General features: G+C 49.6%; 1 protein-coding gene and 1 long non-coding RNA gene across 6 annotated transcripts in view; one reads left to right on the top strand and one right to left on the bottom strand.

Annotated features, from left to right (window-relative positions):
• Dlgap4 (DLG associated protein 4) overlaps positions 1-9,358 on the top strand; it is a 160,449-nt gene extending 151,091 nt beyond the window's left edge. For all 5 annotated transcript variants that reach the window (XM_028855600.2, XM_028855598.2, XM_037205373.1 and 2 more), the window contains 3 exons: positions 5,828-5,919; positions 6,762-6,917; positions 7,656-9,358. In XM_028855600.2, the coding sequence (XP_028711433.1) occupies positions 5,828-5,919; positions 6,762-6,917; positions 7,656-7,874 (467 nt within the window). In that variant the 3' untranslated portion in view covers positions 7,875-9,358. The remainder of the gene's footprint in view (positions 1-5,827; positions 5,920-6,761; positions 6,918-7,655) is intronic.
• Positions 2,368-19,785, bottom strand: LOC114681852. Its single transcript, XR_003732952.2, has 2 exons — positions 19,681-19,785; positions 2,368-2,736 (listed from the first exon to the last, which is right to left on the bottom strand). It is a non-coding gene; the product is annotated as an uncharacterized LOC114681852 (long non-coding RNA).
• Positions 19,786-19,858: the final 73 nt, after the last annotated feature.

The raw sequence follows: 19,858 nt of genomic DNA on the forward strand, positions 1-19,858 counted from the left end.
TAAAAATAACAAAAGTCATGTTGATGTAACAGGTGTATTTTGGTAATATCAATGAAGAAATTACAACACCAGGATAAGACTTCTAACAACATGATGAAATCTATTTTGAATATTGTTGCCATTAATATTCATTTGAATACTTGTTTTCAGTTCTTTTTAGTATATCCCTAGGAATAGAATTTCTGGCTTATAGTTCTCTATTTAGCCCTTTTTCATAATCTTACTGTGACAAAGTATGTGTAACATAAAACTTGCCTCTGTGTGTGTATGAGATATGCTACAGGTGCGCTTACCCTGCATGCATACATGTAGAGGTCGGGTTAATGTTGGCCTGTCCTCCTCCATTTTTTCACCTGATTTTTAAAATTACATTTATATATGCGTGAGGAAGGGGGCATGTACCAAAAAACATCTTGAAGGAGTGGGTTTATCTCCCACCTCGTGGGTCATGGAGATTGAACTCAGGTTAGCAGTCTAGGAAGCAAGCAAGGTACCTTAACAACTGAACCAGCTCACCAGCTCACTGGTTCTGAGACAGGATCTGACAGTAGCCCAAAGTGATGTTGTATTCACATCATGAGTGTTGAGATTAAAGATATGCAACATCATACCTCACTCCTTGACCCATTTTACAGTGACTCTTAGGATTTCTGTTGCTGTGATAAAACTCTGACCAAAAGCAACTTGGGGAGGAAAGGGTTTATTTTAGCTTACAACGCCATCTTTCTAGTCCCAGCACCCACATGACAGCTCACAACCATCTGTAACTCCAGTTCCAGGGGATCTGATGCCCTCTTCTGATTTCTACAGGTTCCTGAATGCACACAGTACACGTACTCAGGCACACACACATACATTTTTAAAATTAGATCACAATTACAAAGGAAATCAATTAGACTAATATGCAGCCTTCAAGACTAAACATAGTACATGCCTGTAATCTTATCACCCAGGAAGCTGAGGCAGAAGGATCTGGAGTTAGTTCAAGGCCAGCTCGTGACATTTAATGAGCATTGTCTTAATATTAAACTTATAGCATCATGTATTTGTTTAATGCAGGAACAAGATTTGTCAGTCATCGCATGATTACTATCAATTTAAAGTCATGGTAACCATAAACAGTTTCAGTGTTTATTTCCATAAACAGTTTCAGTGTTTATTTACAACGGAAACTTCTGCGAGTGGGACAGAGTCAGTCATCTGTGGCCCTGTTAGTGGCAGTTACTAGTACTGCTAACAGGAGTCCTTGATCATCTGTGGCCCTGTTAGTGGCAGTTACTAGTACTGCTACAGGAGTCCTTGATTATCTGTGCCCCTGTTAGTGGCAGTTACTAGTACTGCTAACAGGAGTCCTTGAAGAGCTCTTTGCTGAAAGGTGACAGTAGTGGGGGGGGGGGGGGGTAGAGCAGCCTGATAGGAGAGAGAAAACAGCTCAGACAACTGTGTTGAGAAACTTCCCTGTGTAAGAACACAGAGAAGGAGGGGATCTAGGTTGGGGGCATTGTGGGCCTGTGTATGTTGTTCTGAACACCCATGTTAGAGGAGAGTCATGCAGGAGTGAACAGCAGTGCTGGGGTGTGCTTAGGTAGGTGCAGAAAGCATAGATAGAACCTGTGCCTGGTAGAGAACACAGCTCCTCCTCGACATGGAGAGAGGCAAGCTGCATCTGGAAGAGGTGTGGCAGGTAGGAACACGGACATCAAGCCCTGAGTGAGGAATAGGAGCTGACATAGCCATGTAGCTGAAGGACTGAACAGAGGACCCGAAGCTCCAAGCACCACCCAGAGTAGCTGAGCCTGGAAACTGAGCTGGGTTGGCACCTGAGAGTCCCAAGGACTATTCCATGATAACTTTGTTCTCGGTGTAATTGCTGCAAGCTCTGGGATTTTTCTGTATCACACTACTTTCTATAAAACGTTGAGTTTGTTCCAACACATCCCCTTAAAATTCGGGTTTCCCTCTATGTTGAGGGGCAGGTGCAGAGGTCAGAGGACAATTGAGTGAAGCTGACCTCACCCAGCTGGCACTTCACCCGCTGTGCCACCTTGTCAGCTCTGCTCTGCTCATTTTATTTTCTGCATTACTGGGGCTTGAATTGGGGGCCTTGTGAATGTATTTTAAAAAAGAAAAAAAAAAAAGTGGTAGTGGCGCACGCCTTCAATCCCAGCACTCGGGAGGCAGAGCCAGGCGAATCTCTGTGAGTTCGAGGCCAGCCTGATTTACAGAGCAAGTTCCAGGACAGGCTACAAAGCTACACAGAGAAACACTATCTCGAAAAACAAAAACAAAATTAAAAAAAAAAAAAAAAAAAAAAAGACTACCATGGAACTACATAACTTACTTTCTTATTTTCTTATTTTTGAGACAGAGATGCTCAGAGATCCTCCTGCCTGTCTCAAGTGCTGGGATTAAAGGTGTGCGCCACTGTGCTTGGCCTTTTAAGTCTGGACACCAGGTCTGAGTGTCTCAAGGTAGATCTTGACCTGTGGTCCTCCCGCCTCAGCCTCCCCTGTAGCTTGGATCGCAGGCCTGCATTGGTCCAGCTTTGCTGTATCTTGAAGATGGGATTCCAGAGTCCTAACAGTCCCGGTGCTCCTCGTGGACTGGTTTTTCAGGCTGTGTGTTTGGTTTTGCTGGAGTATTGCATTCTCTTTTCAATGTTGCTGCCTTAACACACACCGTCTTCATGTCTGTGTGCTGGGTGTCTTACAGTCCTTCACTGCTGATCTGGTTGTCCTGTTTAATAGAACATATGGTGACCTGGTTGATTTTATTTCAGAATTACACAAGTGTAGTCCTTTGCAGAGTGGTTTTATATGGACTCGAGGTTCTTCCTCCTGGTCAGTTTGGAGTCCTGGCCCAGCAGTAAGCACTGTTAGGGTTTGTTTGTACCATTGCCTTTATGTATTTCTGCTACATATACATGTGTCCTAAGGAATATGCAGGCCCCTTCCTTTAGCCTGATTGTGAAATTTATAGAAGCAGCATGCTGTGTGGGGTTTTTGATTTTTTTTTTTTTTTTTTTTTGGTTTTTCGAAACAGGGTTTCTATGTAGTTTTAGAGCCTTTCCTGGATCTCGCTCTGTAGCCCAGGCTGGCCTCGAACTCACAGAGATCCGCCTGCCTCTGCCTCCCGAGTGCTGGGATTAAAGGCGTGCGCCACCGCATTGATTGGTTATGACAGGAGTTCACTATATCACTAAGGCCTAGCCTCAAACTCAGCCTCCCAAGTTCTGGGATCACAAGTGTGTATCACCATACTTTTTTTTTCTTTCAAACTTGAATTTGTTTTTCATGTTTTTTAGGGGGGGGGGGCAGGGAGAGGGATAATTTGCCAGAGCTGGTTCTGGGGATGGGACTCAGGTTTATTGTCAGTTTTAGGGAGCGGGTCTGTTTACCCACTGAGCCATCTGAGATGCTGTGTATTGAGCCAGGCAATGATACACTGTAGTTGGAAGTTTTCTCAGGTCCTGCCCACAGGTACTTATAAAAATACTCACTCGGAGGCTTAATATTAATTACCAATTGCATGGCCTATGGCAGGCTTCTTGCTAGCTAGCTCTTATATCTTAAACCCATTTCTATTCATCTGTGTTTTGCTGTGTTGTCTGTGGCTTACCGGTCTGCTAGCATGTTGTTCCTTTGTCGGCAGCTGGCATCTCTCTGCCTCTCCTTTCTCTTCTTCCTATCTTTCTTGGATTTTCCTGCCTGGCTCCATCTTGCCCTGCCATAGGCCAGTGCAGCCTTATTTATCAACCAATCAGAGAAACACATATTCACGACATACAGAAGACATCCCCCAGCAGATACACACTTGCAGTCCCAGAATTTTGGAGGGAGAGGTGCGAGGATCAGGAGTTCAAGGCCAGCCTGGGCTACATAAGAACTTGTCTCAAAACAAAGAACCCGAACCATTGTTATTGACACCCAGTGGTGTTACATTAACACCTGCACTTGTGTTTTGTTCATTTCATTGATCTGAACTGCTCAGCAGTGTGCATCCTTCCTGGTCTGCACCACTGGTAAGCAGTGGATTTTCTAGTTTTCTGCTCTGAGTGTTGTTTCTAACAACATGATTAAGACGTAACTGATAGTTGAACCCAGGGTATTGTGCTTGCTAAGCACACACCACCATTGAGCCATACTTGAAACCCTGAGATACAGTTAACATACGAAATTCACCCCTTTATCATACACAATTCATGGAGCCTTAGCTTATTCACAGGGCTGTCTGGATGTCATCACTATGTAATATACAAAATTTTAACCAGCCCCTAAAGAACCTCTACCCATTTAGCCACTACTTTGTGACAAGGTCTTACTGAATAGTCCAGGTAAGCCTTGAACTTGTGAACCTGCCTCAGCCTCCCAAGTAAACATCACAGGTATAGACTGGACAGACACTGTAAGGGCACTGACTGCTCTACTCAGAAGACCTGGGGTCAGTCTCTAGCACTTACATACTGGCTTCTTGTTTTATTGTGGGTTTTTTGTTTTTCGTTTTTTTCAGACAGGGTTTCTCTGTGTAGCCCTGGCTGTCCTGGAACTCAGAGATCTGCCTGCCTCTGCCTCCCATTTCATTCATTTGTTTTCAACAGTGTTGTTGAGTGCCCCCAGGCTAGCTTCTGATTCTCCATCCCAAAGTGCTGAGATAGAAAGCAGGAAAAAGGGTTGGCGATTTAGCTCAGTGGTAGAGCAAGGCCCTGGGTTCGGTCCTCAGCTCGGGGGCGGGGGGAGAAAGCAAGAAAAAATAGAGGGTGGGGGCTATAACTAAAACGTAGTTAAAGTGTGGAGTGTTTGTGTGTGTGATGGATGGGGAGGTGTGAAGGTCAGAGGGCACTTGGTGGCTCTGTTCTCCTTCCACCTGTAAATGGGTTGGATGGACCTCAGGTCATCAGGCATATGACAAGTGTTTACCCACTGAGCCATCTCAACAGCCCCTCTCCATTTCTTCTTGAGTCCATGATAATTTATATTTCTTTGGGAAATTTTTCCCATTTAAGCTGCTGCTAATTTACTACCATAACATTTCCTTAGAAATGGGGATAAGGTTCTGGTTGTAGCAGATAAAGTGACTGCCTGTCTCTGCCTCCAAGTGCTGGGATTAACAGTCTGAGCCGCCATACCCAGCTTTATTCTGACTGTAAGGTCTCTCATAGTCCAGGATGGCCTCAAACTCTTGACCCTTGCCTCGATCTCCTGAGGGCTGGAATAACCAGCACTGCCCTCATCTGTTTACATTTTCCTTAACAAGAAGAGATTAGCTGAAGCCCGGGGTGGGGTGGGGGGTGCATGCCTTTAATCCCAGCACTCAGGAGACAGAGGCAGGTGGATCTCTGTGAGTGTGAGGGCAGCCTGGTCTACAGAGCAAGTTCCAGGACAGGCAAGTCTACATGGAGAAATCCTGTTGGCTTTCTCTTTTACATTGGTTCTGTGTTTCTTATTTAATAAGACGGTTGGTTACATCTACATCTGGCACCCAACGTGACAAGAATCCATTAAAAACCGCTTGGCTTGGCAGCAGGTCCGCTTTCCCGCAAGGGCGGCAGGCTGGGCGGCCCCCTAGTCCGAGCGGCGTTTTTAAAAAAAAAAAAAACAAAAAAACAAAAGCAATGGGTTAATGTGTAAGTAAGAACCCATTAGTTTTATGTGTGTGTGTAACATGTATATATACACATGTATACGTGAATTCCAATTCCCTTTCCACCCTAACACAGCCCATATTTTATTAATATATATGCACACATGTATCCATATGTCCATATGTCCATCCTGGCCCCTGTCCAGCACCACCATGTATGCTGAGCTGCTTCTTCTACCTCTCCCAGTCTTAGGAAAAGTCCTCAGCGCTGTGGGCAGTGCCCAGCTCCTGATGTCCCAGAAATTCCAGCAGTTCCGGGGCCTCTGTGAGCAGAACTTGGTGAGTGACTTTACCTCCTCTCCAGGGCTTTCAGCGGGCCTTTGGCGGCCCTGCCCAGAGCCTGCCCCCTCCACACAGAGGAGGTGCTGCCCCCTCATGGCACTATAAAGATGGTGGCCGTACACACCGTGCCCAATACAGGAAGGGCTGAGGCAGTCCTCCAGAAACAACATTCAACCTGGTGTAAAACAACCACATGAGAATTTAAGTCAGTTGGCCCTGACTTACTTCTGTTTAGTCCATTCTATATCCAAAAGGCTGCTGAAGGTAAGACCTAAGGAAATATTACCCCTGTACCAGGTGGGTCACCTCCTCCCTTGCCCATCTGGGGCCCGCCTGCCCCCGGGCCAGAAGCTGAGTCCTGGACAGCATGTCCCTGGATCAGAGTCCTCTCAAACGAATCAGGAGCACAGTGGACAGTGAGTCTCTAGGGCCTGTGGTGAAAAACAACAGATTCCATGATCACAGCTGGCCTACCTCCCTGGGAAACACTGGTCAAGAACGGACCACCCTATAAAATGAGAACTTGGCCTGCCTAGCACAAGAGGACACAATGCCTTCCTTACCTCAGCCCTGTGATAGTGATCCTAGCCATGGCAACAGTCACATGTATGTGCAGGACCACTCATGATGAAACTGCTCCCAGGGATCCCCACCATTGGCACTGGCCATGACCAGCGCCAGCTTCATTCACTCACAGATCCTGGCCTGGCCACAGAACAAGGGAGCAAGACTCTGCCCAAAGTCCCTCCTAGTGCCAGGGCTCGAGGCCCATATGTGTGGTGGGGGAGATAAGACGGGCTTCTGCCTTGCTGCCCCACTGACCCTCATCTGCCCCACAGAACCCTGATGCCAACCCCCGTCCAACAGCCCAGGACCTGGCAGGGTTCTGGGACCTGCTGCAGCTGTCCATTGAGGACATCAGCATGAAGTTTGATGAGCTCTACCACCTCAAGGCCAACAGCTGGCAGCTGGTGGAGACCCCCGAGAAGAGGAAGGTGAGCATGGAGCAGTGCGGAGGGGAAGTCCAGGGACAAATTCCTGGTCGGCAATAACGCTGCCCACATCGGTCAGTGCTGCTTGGCTCCCTTCTCCATGTGTCGTCTTGAGCTGGGGCTCACGTCCATCACTTTGCGGGGTCCATGCCTGGCACCTGTCCAGCATGCTGCTCACTGTGTAGTGGAGGCTGTCCCCAAAGCATGCCATTGTGCTCTGCATGTCTAGTAAAAGGGGTCACAAGTGTAGTGGGAAAAAGCAGAATGGCCCTCCTGGGGCAGTGGGGTCTGACCCCAGTTCTGCCTCCTTGTGGCAACTGTGCTTCTGTGAAGCTCAGGGCCTCCTGGAGAGCAGGGGAGCCCAGTCATGTTGACTGTGGCCCTGGTGAGTTCTCCTCCAAGGACAGCATGTGAAGTGGGATGGGATAGAAGTCACTACTTCGGCTGTATCTGTGTCTCAGGTTCCTCCTAATGAGCAGAGTAGGGGTGGGAACGGGGGTTGTCCATCCTCTTCGCTGGAACATTCTAGAGTCTAAGCTTGCTTTTCGCTCCTAAGCCCTGTGCTTCTCCCACCATCATTGCTTCTGTGGCTTTCAGATTCTAGTGTGTGTTGCTCGTGCCAGTCTGGTGTGGAGATGCAGGGTGGGCAATGCCAGCTGCCTGCAGTTAGTAAGGGGCAGTGCCACACAAGACGTGGCACCTTTATTTTATTTTTGTTCCCTCCTCACTGTCTCACTAAAGGAAGAGAAGAAGCCACCACCTCCGGTTCCGAAGAAGCCCGCCAAATCCAAGGCGGCCCTGAGCCGCGACAAAGCCTCTGATGCGGGGGACAAGCAGCGTCAGGAGGCCAGAAAGAGACTCCTGGCAGCCAAGCGGGCAGCGTCTGTGCGGCAGAACTCAGCCACAGAGAGTGCGGACAGCATCGAGATTTATGTCCCTGAGGCCCAGACCAGGCTCTAAGGCCATGAAGGAGCAAGCACTCAGTTTTAAATCATTAAAAACTCAATGCAAATGGAACAGCGTTTTCTCACCCTTTAGTATGGTTATTATCTCTAGAGACCCTGAGCCAACTTTCCAATTGACACAAACAAGGGCTCACAATGTGGCTTTTCTGGGTCCCTCCAAGCTTTAGGTTATGAAGACTTGACTCAAAAAAACCACAGTCTAGACCCTTTTTCCTTTGGGCTGCCATGGCGGACCAGACGACGACTTGGGCAGCCCTGGCCTGGCCTCCAGATTGCAGTCTCTTTACTGGCTCTGTCTGCTGAGAACTAGCTTGTTTACAAGACGACGGCGACAGTCCAAGGCAGCCTTGGGCCCCTGCCATGTCCCTCCCTTCCCAGCATCCCACAGCTTTTCTTTTCCCTTCAGAGCTCACACAGGGGTCACCATCAAGGCCAGTAGCTTTCTGGTTCACACCCTTTGGGGCTGAGGGCACAGAGGACAGAGAGATGGGCAACATTCCTCCCTCTGCCCACCCTCCCCGATAAGTGCTCACACACTGTTGGCCCGTGCACACAGACGAGGTGCCCGCCCGCCCGCCCTCCGCTGCCATCCAACTGCCTAGACGGTGTCAGGCTGGACTGGCCTCTGAGCAGACAAGGAAAGTGCCGCTCCTTGGAGCAGGGTGGGGAGCCATGGGGACCATGCTCCAGCCCCTTTCTTCAGCAAAAGAAAATTGAGGACTCCCAAGTGGCTTCCAGGGCATTGTCTGTCCTTGGCCGCACCTTCGTCCAGTCCCCCCGGGGCAGGTGGCGGTGTCTGTACGTATGTGTACATATGCACATAGACCTTAGAGTGTATATTTAATAAACGCCCATCTGCTCACCCAAGCCCACCAGCGCCGCTGCCACCGGCTCTCGGGGTACCTGCAGGAGGCGGGTGTGTGAATAGCATATATTTTTACATGTACTATATCTAGGTGTGTGTACAAGTGTGTGTAAAAATATACCTTGTGTGTAAGCAGCCCTTTTTTGGTTGTCCCCCCAACCCATCAGCCTAGCCTCTTAAGTTTTTTATTCTGTTGTAATTTTCATCCCAATCTCTCCTGTTCTCCACTCCTATACTCCTATTCCCAAGGTGTTCTGAGCCCTGAGCTGCAAAGGCCTGGGCCCACAGAGCAGGATGGGGAGGGCAAGGCTGGGTCAGGCCGCCTGGAGGGGGCTGGACCCAGCAGACAGTTCGGCATACCAGGGGCTGTTCTATTCTGTGGGTATGATTCAAGGGCACTGGGGACATCCTCTTGTCTGGCGCATGCTGCAGGGGTCCCCCAGGTGAAGCAAGGCCTGCTCTGGGGGCCTATTCCAGCTTGGCCGCCCCCTCTGTGACCTTGGGCAAGTCACTTGACCTCTGTGTGCCTCAACTTCCTCCTCTGTAAAATGGGGACAGTCCCTGCCCCTCCCTACCTCACAGGCATGTTGTGAGAATAAATGAGGTAATGTGTACCAAGGGCTCATGGCATTATTGCAGTGTGGTGGGCTGGGCTGGGATAAGGAGGATGGCAGCAGATAATCTCAGGAAACCCATCTAGACCCCCTCCCAAAAGGCGGCTCTTAGGAGACAAGCTGTCTGAGGGCATCAGTTAACTTCAGCTGTCAAGTACCTGCTCTGTGAGCCTGGGCAGTAAACAGAAGCTCGGTGTTCTCAAGACATCAGAACAACACACATCCTTCGTAGGTGCCACTACAGAAGCAAAGAGACAACTCAAAGACCTGGCCTCCACACATCTTTCAGGGCAGGAGTGCCCCATGACCCCAGCAGCTGCTCTCTCAACAATCTAGGCCACCCAGTGTATTAGGGAACGTGCCAGGGGAGAGCCGCATGGGCTGCCCCAAAGCTCACCAGAAGCCAGTGCTGCATGGGCCAGTCTCTGTCTGATGTGGCAGGAAGCCTAGTGTGGAAGAAAGGGTGTATGGAGAGGTCCAGTCCAGGTGGAGGGAGGCCTGGGGACTGACTGACCAGAGAGGGGAGGTAGATGCCACCCCCGGGGCTCAGAACGTAATAGAAAAGGCCCTAGAACCACATACTCATTCCTGCCTTGGCCCAGCCCAGCCAGGATACCTGTGATCCCAGGGCCAGGAACACAGATTCATTCCCACTTTCTCAGTAGTTGGACCCCTTATGAAACCCCAACTATAAACAGACTCCTGTGCTTAAAACAGCTTGCCCTCTGCCTTGGACACTAACACGTCTTTGTTAGAGTGGCTGAACATCAGTGACCATGCTGGGTTCGCAGGGCTCTTTCCCTTCCCCTACTCAGCCAAGGGGATTGATGGGTAAGTGGTTTCCTGTTTATGCAGGACTAAGCTTGTCTCTGCATCCAGCATTTAACCAGCCCTTCAAAAGTCTAAGTGAATGCTGAACAAGGCCAAGCTAGCCATGAAGGATGGAGGTCAGACAAGCTGACTCCTCCCATGGGCCCCAGGGACTTGGGAGTGGAGGGACTTAGCAATCTTGAGTGTTTGACTACAGCTTGGGAGTCTTGACAGATCTGGCCTGGGGAAGGCTCTTGGAATCAGAAGCAAAAATGGTGGGAGAGTCTGCAGATGTGGGGCTCTCCACCCAGACAGCCTCATGTCGTAATAAAGGAACCCTCCCAAAGTCTACCTGCACCTCCTGAGAACAAGGCAATTTCTGCCTGGCCACGAAACTGATGCCACCCTCAAGCGAATGATCCAGGTAGCTCTCCCTTGCCCAGGACATCTGGAGCCTAAAATACCCAACATCCTGCAGGCAGCCCACACCTTGTTCCCCTTGACTCGCCCCCCACCCCCACCCCGGTCCACTGGAGTCCAGTTAGGGGCCCTTGGTGCTTTCAGTTAGCAAGTTTTTCTACTCTGAAGGATCCACGGCAGCTGTCCCACCTCCCTTTGGTTTTTGTGACAGTGATCATTTTAAAGTACCCAAGCAGCTTACAGGCTGTCCCTTGGTTTGTTTGATTTTTGTTGTTATTTTTTTGAGACAAGGTCTCATCCTGTAGCCCAGCCTTGACCTGTGATCTGACTCTGCCTCCCAAGTGCTAGGATAGATAGCAAGCATCCATCACCCTGCTTCTCCTCTTTCCTGGCTGGATTAGAAGCGAACAGTTTTGACAAGAATATGGCTTAGATGATGTCCCACCTCCTTCGAGCCTGTCCCATCAGGAAGTACTTGACACATCTCAGAAAGGCTGACGCAGCTTCTGGAGAAGCTGGAATGTGTCTGGACTTTTGTGACTCAGAGGCAAAGTGCCCTTCCTGGAGGCTTTGAGGGTGGGGCAGGGAAGCCCAGGAAGTCAGATGAAGCACCCCAGGTTCCTCAGTTACAGACCTGAAAGTAGGGGACCCATATTTCCCTTCTGGGACCCCCAACTCCACCGTGGTTGAAAGACCTCAGAGTCTTGCAGAGTCCTCACTGAGTGACAGGAGCAGCGTAGGGACCTCAGGCCAGCAGAGTAGGAGGAAACATTGCTTCTGGAGGCCTTGCAGAGACCACGTGGGTCAGTACAGTAGAAGACAGACTGACAGCCAGGACAGCTGCCGCAGGGGAGTGGGGTCTTACCCAGGACCTAGGGTGTGTCTCCAGCCCCACTGAACCTGCCGTGATACCGGCAGAGGGAACTTGCGTGTGACCCTCTGCTCGGGCCCCTTCACAGTCTGCCCTCTGCCTGCAGGAGAACATACACACGCTCTCTTCTTGAAGGGAGGCAGCTGCCCCCTTTCAGGTGCATCGCCAGTGAGAGCACCCTGGATTCTGCCCTGTACCTACCCTGCCCTTGCACAGGGTCAAGGCTCTCCCCTGCACTTAGTTCAGGCTAGCCCGGTGCCAACCTGTGCTCCATGCTTGTGCAGAGACTTGCTTTCCGCTGCCATCACTGCTGTGGTGACTTCCATGGGATCAGAGATAAGAGCTCCTGGGTGAGGCAGGCAGGCTCTTCTCCCTGACTCCGCACCCAGCATGGAGCCTCACACTTGCCTAGCACATGCTAGTCGCTGGGGGTCATCTTAGCCCTGCCTGGGGCTGCGGGAAGAAATGCTGGGTGCAGTGGAAGACAGCTGTGGTCCCAGCTGCCCCGGAGCTGGAGAAGACGGCTGCCTGGGTTCAGGAGTTAGAGACCAGCCCAGGCAACACGGTGAGACCCTCTCAAAAATGAAAGCAAGGCTGAGAGTGTACTTCCATGGTAGAGTGTTTGCCTAGCGTGCACAAGGCCCTGGGTTCAAGTTCCACCCCCCCTAAAGAACCACCTGAATGGCTGACCCGAAGGACAAGGGGCAGATACTTTATGGAGATGGCAACCTTCATTCTGGGCTTTGAAGCCAAGCAGGAGGCACCAGAGGCCAGGAAGGGCTCCACTAACAGAGCCAAAGGCCCATTCTGCACCCAGACAGGCTGTGCTGGGAAGGAAGGCCTTGAGTGCTAGGTCAGGAGCAAGGCCTCCAGCAGGGCCCGCTCGAGACAGGACAGGGACATCCCGACACAGAACCCCAGCCCCTGGCTCCAGCCTCTCTGGACTGGTTCCAGCCAACACTGCAAGTCGTCTCTAAAATGCGTCAGCAGACCATGCCTACCGCAGTAGGGAGTCTGGCTAGCCCAGCCGCCTGTACATCTAAATCTACGGCCCACACCTTCCCCTGAACACCCCACTTTGGGCGGACGTTGCCTTCTCTAGGCCGCAGCGCACACCTAGAGGAGACAGCTGTGTGGCATTTCTGACCCGATGCGCTGCGAGGCACAATGTTCTGCTGTGGTCTTGCTAGCCAGCAAGATGTGTCGGTGGGGAAAAGCGACTGACACACAAATCTTTCCAACCTGAGTCTGATCCACAGAAAGAGGAAAACCACTTCTGAGAGTTGTGCTCCTCTGGTCTCCACCTATGTGCTGTGGCGCGCACACGCACCCACAAAGGATAAGAATGCTCAGCGGGTAAAGGCGCTTTCCACACAAGCTTGGTGACCTGAATTCAATCCCCAGAGCCCAGGTTACAGGTGAAAGGAGAAAACCAGTTCCGCAAAGCTGTCCTCTGACCTCCACCTACACAAAATGGCACACGCACCCCCCACACACACATACACACTCTTAATGCACACAATGATGAATAAATAAATAAAAATAGGGTAGGACTAGGCATGGTGACACACATCTTGAATCCCAGCACTTTGGCAGAGGCAGGTGGGTTTCTCTGAGTTCCAAGCCAACCTGGTCTATGTAGTGAGTAATAGGCCAGTCAAGGCTACACAGTGAGACCCTGTCTCAAAAAAAAAAAAAAATTTTAAAGTAATAAACAGGGTTAGGGATTTAGCTCAGTGGTAGAGAGCTTGCCTAGACATGCAGCAAGTCCACATTAAAACCCCAGCTCCCAAGCTGGGCATGCAGCTCCCTGGTAGAGTTGCCTAGCATTCATAAGGCCTTGGATTCAATCCCCAAGTAAATTAGTTAATTAATGTAATTCCCAGCTCTCTTTTCTGCAGGAAGTCACAAGATGATCCTAAAATTCACGTGGGAAGGCAAGGTACCCCGAATGCCCCAAGTAACCTTGAGAAGAAGGAAGCTGGACAGTGTACTTCAGTTTCAAAATGAATACAAACTAATCACGACTGTACAGTAAAGGGCAGACAGACAGACTGATGAAGCGGAACTCAGGGTCCAAAGTGAGCCTGTATTTGTGGACAACTGATTTTGAAGGACAGTACAAAGAGAATAGTTTCTAAATCTGACACCAAAGCGACCACAGGAAACAGGACCAACTCCATCAGAGCTGAAAACGTGCTTCTGGGAACTCTAAAGGACACGGGAAGACAGCCACGAACAGGAGGAAGCATGGACTGTGAGGGTGTCCAGCTCACATGAAGAAAGACCAATTAACAATAACAAGGTTTACACAGGTGAAGGCCTAAGCCTTCGGGGCGTCCCACGCCGCAGTCCCAGAGCTGGGGAGGCACGTGCCACTCTGCCTGGCTTCTCTTGGTAATCTTCTGAGGACTTGTACCCATTGTTTTCTACAGCAATTGTACCGTTTTTCATTCATTTTTTTCAGTGTGTGTGTGTGTGTGTGTGTGTGTGCGTGCGCGCGCGCGCCACATGTGGCCAGTTCCCTAGGAAGTCAGAAGAGGGCATTAGACTCCCCTGGAGCTGCCTGCTGTGGGTGCTGGGCAGCTAACGGAGTCCTCTGTAAGAGCAGCATGTGCTCTTGTCCGGGGCCCTCTCTCCAGCCCCCCCGCCCCATGCTCTTTGATGTGGCCATCCACAGCGACCCCTTGTCCTGCCTGCAGCCCCAGAACCAGCAGACAGCCGCCATGCTCTAAGCATTGCCTGGGAAGACAATGGCTGTAAGGGTTCCTGCTTTCACAGAATTATGGCAGCGTGGTGACGTCACAGGCTGTAACGGCACCACCAATAAGTTGAGGTACAAGGGGAAATATGGCTAAGAACATCTTGGAGCACACAGTGTCATGCCAAACACTGAGCCATACACAAATGGCCTGCAGATTTTCAGTGGCGCTGCCAAGTGACTGGATGGCAAATGTGGTCTCTGGGGAGGTGGAAAACGCATGAGCATCAAGAAAGCCACGCTGTTTTGGGTCTAGGAACATCAGACTAGTGACAGGCTCACAGTGCCCTACCAACTATATTACATGTGACCTATGTTATCTCAAGCAACAGAGCAGTTCTTCGGCAGCTGAGGAGTGTACCCCTCCCCCAGTCTGCTCACAACGTGCTATAATCTCTGTGCTCTTGCTATGGTTTGGGGTTCTATAGTTTCCTTACTCCCCGCTACGTCTCCTGGAGTACAGAGTTAAATGAGGACTGTGAATAAAGACTAGGCGGCGGCGGCGGCGGCGGCGGCAGCAGCAGCAGCAGCAGCAATGACAGGCGAGGACTATAAGAGCCGGAGGACCAGGGAGTCTGCTGGGAGACTGTGTCTCCTAGGATGTCAGAAACTGCACTCAGGAAGTCTCACCAACATGGCTGCCCTACACATGAGTTGACCAAGGACAACAGCATGCCAAAGTGGATGGGTAAAGTCCATGAGGCCTCAACCCTACACAAAGAACTACAGCAACTAAGGGATGCTCAGAGGGGGAGAGAGAGTCTTCCTCAAGGGAGAGCACACCAATTGGTTATCCATTACCAATGGTCAGCCCTGCATACAAACATACAAGTAACATTATACAGACAGAGCAGGAATATATATTTACATATATATGCAATATGTATATGTATGTATAAATTAGGAAAATACATGTGTATACAACAAATGTAAAAAGAGACCAAGGATTTGAAAAAGCAAGGAGAGGTATATGGGAGAGTTTGGAGGGAGGAAAGGGAAGGGAAAAATGATACAATTATACTATAACCTCAAAAATAAAAGAAAAATGCTAATGAATTTTTAGTTTTAAAAAATAAAGAATTACAAGGGGCTAGTGTTACAGAGTCTGAGAGCACCAGAAGATCACAATGTTGCAGAATAATCTTTTTGTACACTGTGAAGATGTGTCTTTTGAAAGGCGCTTTCTGATTAGTTTAATAAAAAATTGAATGGCCAATAGCTAGATAGGAAGAGGTTAGGCGGGACTTCCAGGCAGAGAGAGAGAGAAGAGGAGATGAATCAAGGCATGGGAGAGACCCTAGAGGACACTGAGAGGAAACAGGAGGTACAAGATGGAAGAGAGGTAAAAAGCCATGAGATAAAATGTAGATTAAATGGGTTAATTTTTAAGTTATATGAAGAGCTAATGGGACAAGCCTAAGCTATATACAGGCCGAGCTTTCATAATTAATAAGTCTCCGCGTCATTAGTTGGGAGTTGGTGGTACAGAGAAAGACTTGTAACACAGGGCACCCAACACAGGGCCTGAGAAAGCTACAGAAGGATCTGGACAAGGAGCCAGATGTAGCTTCCTAGTCCTGCAGTACCGAGATGCGGCTCCTGACCACTGCCTGACAATGGAGCCAGTCAGTGCCACGTGTGTGGTGGGATTAAGGCTTGGCTCACATGGTCAGAGAAAGCTGCAGGCATGCAGTAAAGTGGTCAGATCAAGGAAACCTTTCAGCCATGTGGTGGTGGCACACACCTTTAATCCCAGCACTTGGGAGACAGAGCCAGGCAGATCTCTGTGAGTTCGAGGCCAGCCTGGTCTACAGAACGAGTTCCAGGACAGGCACCAAAACTACACAGAGAAACCCTGTCTCAAAAAACAAAAAAAGAAAAGAAAAGAAAAAGAAATTAAAGATTATCCTCAAATTCAAGTCCAGCATCATCTCAAAAAAGTTGGGGGGAGAAGCAACGCTGGGGACTGGCTGTTCTTTTAGAGGACCCTGGTTCAATTCCCCGCACCCACGTGGCAGCTCAGAACCATCTGTAATTCTAGCCCTGGGATCTGACAGCCTCTTCTGGCCTCCATTGGCACTAGGCAGTCCACTGGACACAGACATGCATGCCGATGAGATAACATGCACTCAAATAAATCTACACAAAATCTAAAGGCAGCATTTTCATTCACTTCCTTTTTCTTTTGCATTGCTAGGCTTCATGCAGGCTAAGCAGGTGTTTTGCCATTGAGCTAGACCCCTGGATGGAGCAGTATGCCCAATAATCAAAACAGGAAGACAAAATAAATATTCATCCAAAGGTGGTTCATCAGAATATGGTTCATATCAGAATATGAATATGTCCATATTCAGACAATGGAGCAGTATTCAGCTTTAAAAAGTAAGGAAATGGGGGCTGGACATGTAGCTCCATGGTACAGCCCTTGTCTTTTTTGTCAGGTAGGATCTTACTCTGTAGCTCTGGCTAGCCCAGAACTCACTATGTAGACTAGGCTGGCCTTGAACTCAGAGATATGCATGCCTCTGCCTCCTGAATGCTGGGATTAGAATGTATATGCCACTATGCTCGGCTCAAGTGTGTGTGTGTGTGTGTGTGTGTGTGTGTGTGTGTGTGTGTCTCACTTGGTAAGAGTGCTTGCCTAGCATGCAGGAGGCCATGGGTTTGATTCCCCAACACTGCCTTTAATCTTAGCACTTGGGAAGTAGAAGAGGAATTCAAGGATACACTCAGAGGCACAGGGTTTGAGACCAGCATGTGCTACATGAGACATCTCAAAAAATCGTATGTGTCTATGTGTGTATAGTTATAATATGTATCACCCCACACATACACATGAGTCAGAGGGAGTGAGTTTGTGGCAAAGGCCTGGTGGCCTACGCTCACAAGCAGCACTTGTATAAAGGGCTGGAGAGATGGCTCAGTGGTTAAGAGCACTGGCTGCTCTTCTAAAGGTCCTGAGTTCAATTCCCAGCAACCACATGGTGGCTTACAACCATCTATAATGAGATATGGTGCCCTCTTCTGGCCTTCAGGCAGAACACTGTATACATAATAAATAAATAAATAAATTAAAAAAAAAAAAAAAAGATGGATGGAAAGGACCAACTCCATGAAGTCTCCGCCAACCTCCACAGGATGCCCTTGGACCTGTACCTCACGCCATCAGGCACACAACTAAACAATTTTTAAAGCAGCTGAGATGGCTCAGTGGTTACAAGCATGGCTCTTTTAGAGGACCCAAATTTGGTCCCCAGTGCACACAGCAGGCAGCCTACAACTCCTCTGTACTCTGGTTCCAGAGGTCTAAAGCCTCCTAGCTGCAGGGACACCAGTGCTTATATGCACATACCCACGCACACACCATCTAAAATGTAATTTTAAGACCCTTTTAAAACTGGGCATGGGGGCTGGAGAGATGGTTCAGTGGTGGAGAGCACTGGCTGCTCTTCCAGAGGACCTGGGTTCAATTCCCAGCACCTACAGGGCAGCTCACAACTATCTGTAAATGCAGTTCCAGGGGATCAGACACCTTCACACAGACATACACACAGGCAAAACACCAATGCACTTAAAATAAAAATAAATAAATTAAAAAAAAAAAAAGAAAAGAAAACTGGGCATGGTGGCACATGCCTTTAGCGCCAGAAACTCAGGAGGCAGAGGCAGGTGGATCACTATAAATTCAAGGCCAGCCTGGTCTACATAATGAGTTCCAGGATAGTCAGGGATATGTAAAGAAACTCTGTCTCAGAAAAAAACAAACAAACAACCTTTTAAAAACTGTTAAAATGGGCTGGGCGGTGGTGGCACACACCTTTAATCCCAGCCAGGTGGATCTCTATGAGTTCGAGGCCAGCCTGGTGTACAGAGCGAAATCCAGGAAAGGTGCAAAGCTACACAGAGAAACCCTGTCTCAAAAAACAACAACAACAAAAATTGTTAAAATGGCAAGTTTCATGTCATGTGTATTTGATGTGTGCGTCCCCTCCCCCCAACACAGATTAAAGACCATGACAACACCCTGAACCAGAATAAATTTCCATACAGGATATCCCTGGGATATGAGGCACAACTGACACACAGATCGCAAACTAGACACCTACATCCACGTTAAACCTTATGATGTGAGACCCTTCCTTTTAGGATGTACTAACATTGTATGTAGTGAGGAAAGGCCTAGAATGTACAGTTCACTACCGAGTGTGGGGATCCGTCCACACTCACAGGGAAGAGGGAAGAGCCAAAGGCCAACTGGAGAACCTCCATGAAGTCAGTTTTCTGTACAATTCTTGTAACCTTACTGTATGCTTGAAATTATTTGAAGAGAACGTTTCCAAAAATTAATTCATCCAAGATGAAATGGATCTCTCCCGAATCTGCTCCACCCACACCCACTCTGCCCAGCTCTCTCCAGCTGCTCCCCAGAAATCCTCGAGCCTGAGAGGGGAGGGAGGCTCAGTGGTGAAGGCACTTGTGGTCAAGCCTGGTCTCCAGAACACATACGGAGGAAGGAGAGAACTGATTCCTCCCAGTTGTCCACTGACCTCCACACCAACTCCCTTCACAGATAAATGCAATTTCAAAAGAAAGTTTTTTCTTATTTCTTGGAGCCAACTTCCTCCCCTCTCAGTCCGTTTGGATCCATTTCCAAGTCCTACTGGCGGAAGCACCGAACTGTTTCCAGGGCTCCTCCCCTTCTCGCCCAACTTCCTGCTGCCGCTTGAGCCCCAACCATCACCTCTCCCCCACGTCTGTCCGCTCGCTCTGTTGTCCTCAAGCGAGCTGCATGCTAAGGCACTGAAATCCCAGCCTTTTCCTGTGTGGCTCCTGGCGCTTACACTAAACTTGCGAAGTTCTACTTCCGGAAGTGTTTCACCTGTTGCCTCTAATGCTGCCCGCGACAGATAAAAGCTGTTAGCTTCTATTTATTCAGATAGCCTCACTCCGTAGCTCAGACTGACCTGGAACCTACCCTATATCCCACCCTGGCCTTGAACTCGTGGCAATCCTGCTGCCTCAGCGTCTCAAATGCAGAGATTCCTGACGTGAAACACTACGTCTGGCTCCAAATCCTCTCAATAGCATCCCGCTGGTCCCCAGTGTCACCTTTAGTCCATTTCAACCCAGGCCACTGAACCCTTCTGCTCAGAACCCGTGCCATGTCTTGGCGGTTTCACGCCTCCTTCCCAAGGCTCCCTGGGCAGATGCATGAGTCACCCCATCGCAGGGCCAGGCAGCTATTTACAGAGTAACTGGATGTTGTTAAAGTTCCCTAGGGAAAGTGTGATGGCCGCTGCGAGCACTGTCCTCGGTTCCCACTGGAAAAAAAAGGACCATACTTGGCCGAGTGAAAGCCAGCCCTCCCAACAGCGGGGGTGGGGGGTACGGGACAGACGGGGAGGGGGTCGGAGAGCTGGGAAACCCTCAAGTCTCCACCCTTCTTGCCAGTCTGGATACCTCCTTCTGCATCCATGCCCCAGCCTGCTTCCACGACCCCGCTATGGGCAGCGATGAGGGGGGCTATTCCAGGAGCACCTCAACTTCCCAGCCTGCGAGCGGAGACCTAATAAGGCCGGGCTGGCTGCCGCGGCCCCGCCCCCCTCCCCACCCCCGCGCATTCTTCTGCCTTGTAAGG

Source organism: Peromyscus leucopus, chromosome 4 (genome assembly GCF_004664715.2).
Source record: "Peromyscus leucopus breed LL Stock chromosome 4, UCI_PerLeu_2.1, whole genome shotgun sequence".
Lineage (NCBI taxonomy): Eukaryota > Metazoa > Chordata > Mammalia > Rodentia > Cricetidae > Peromyscus > Peromyscus leucopus.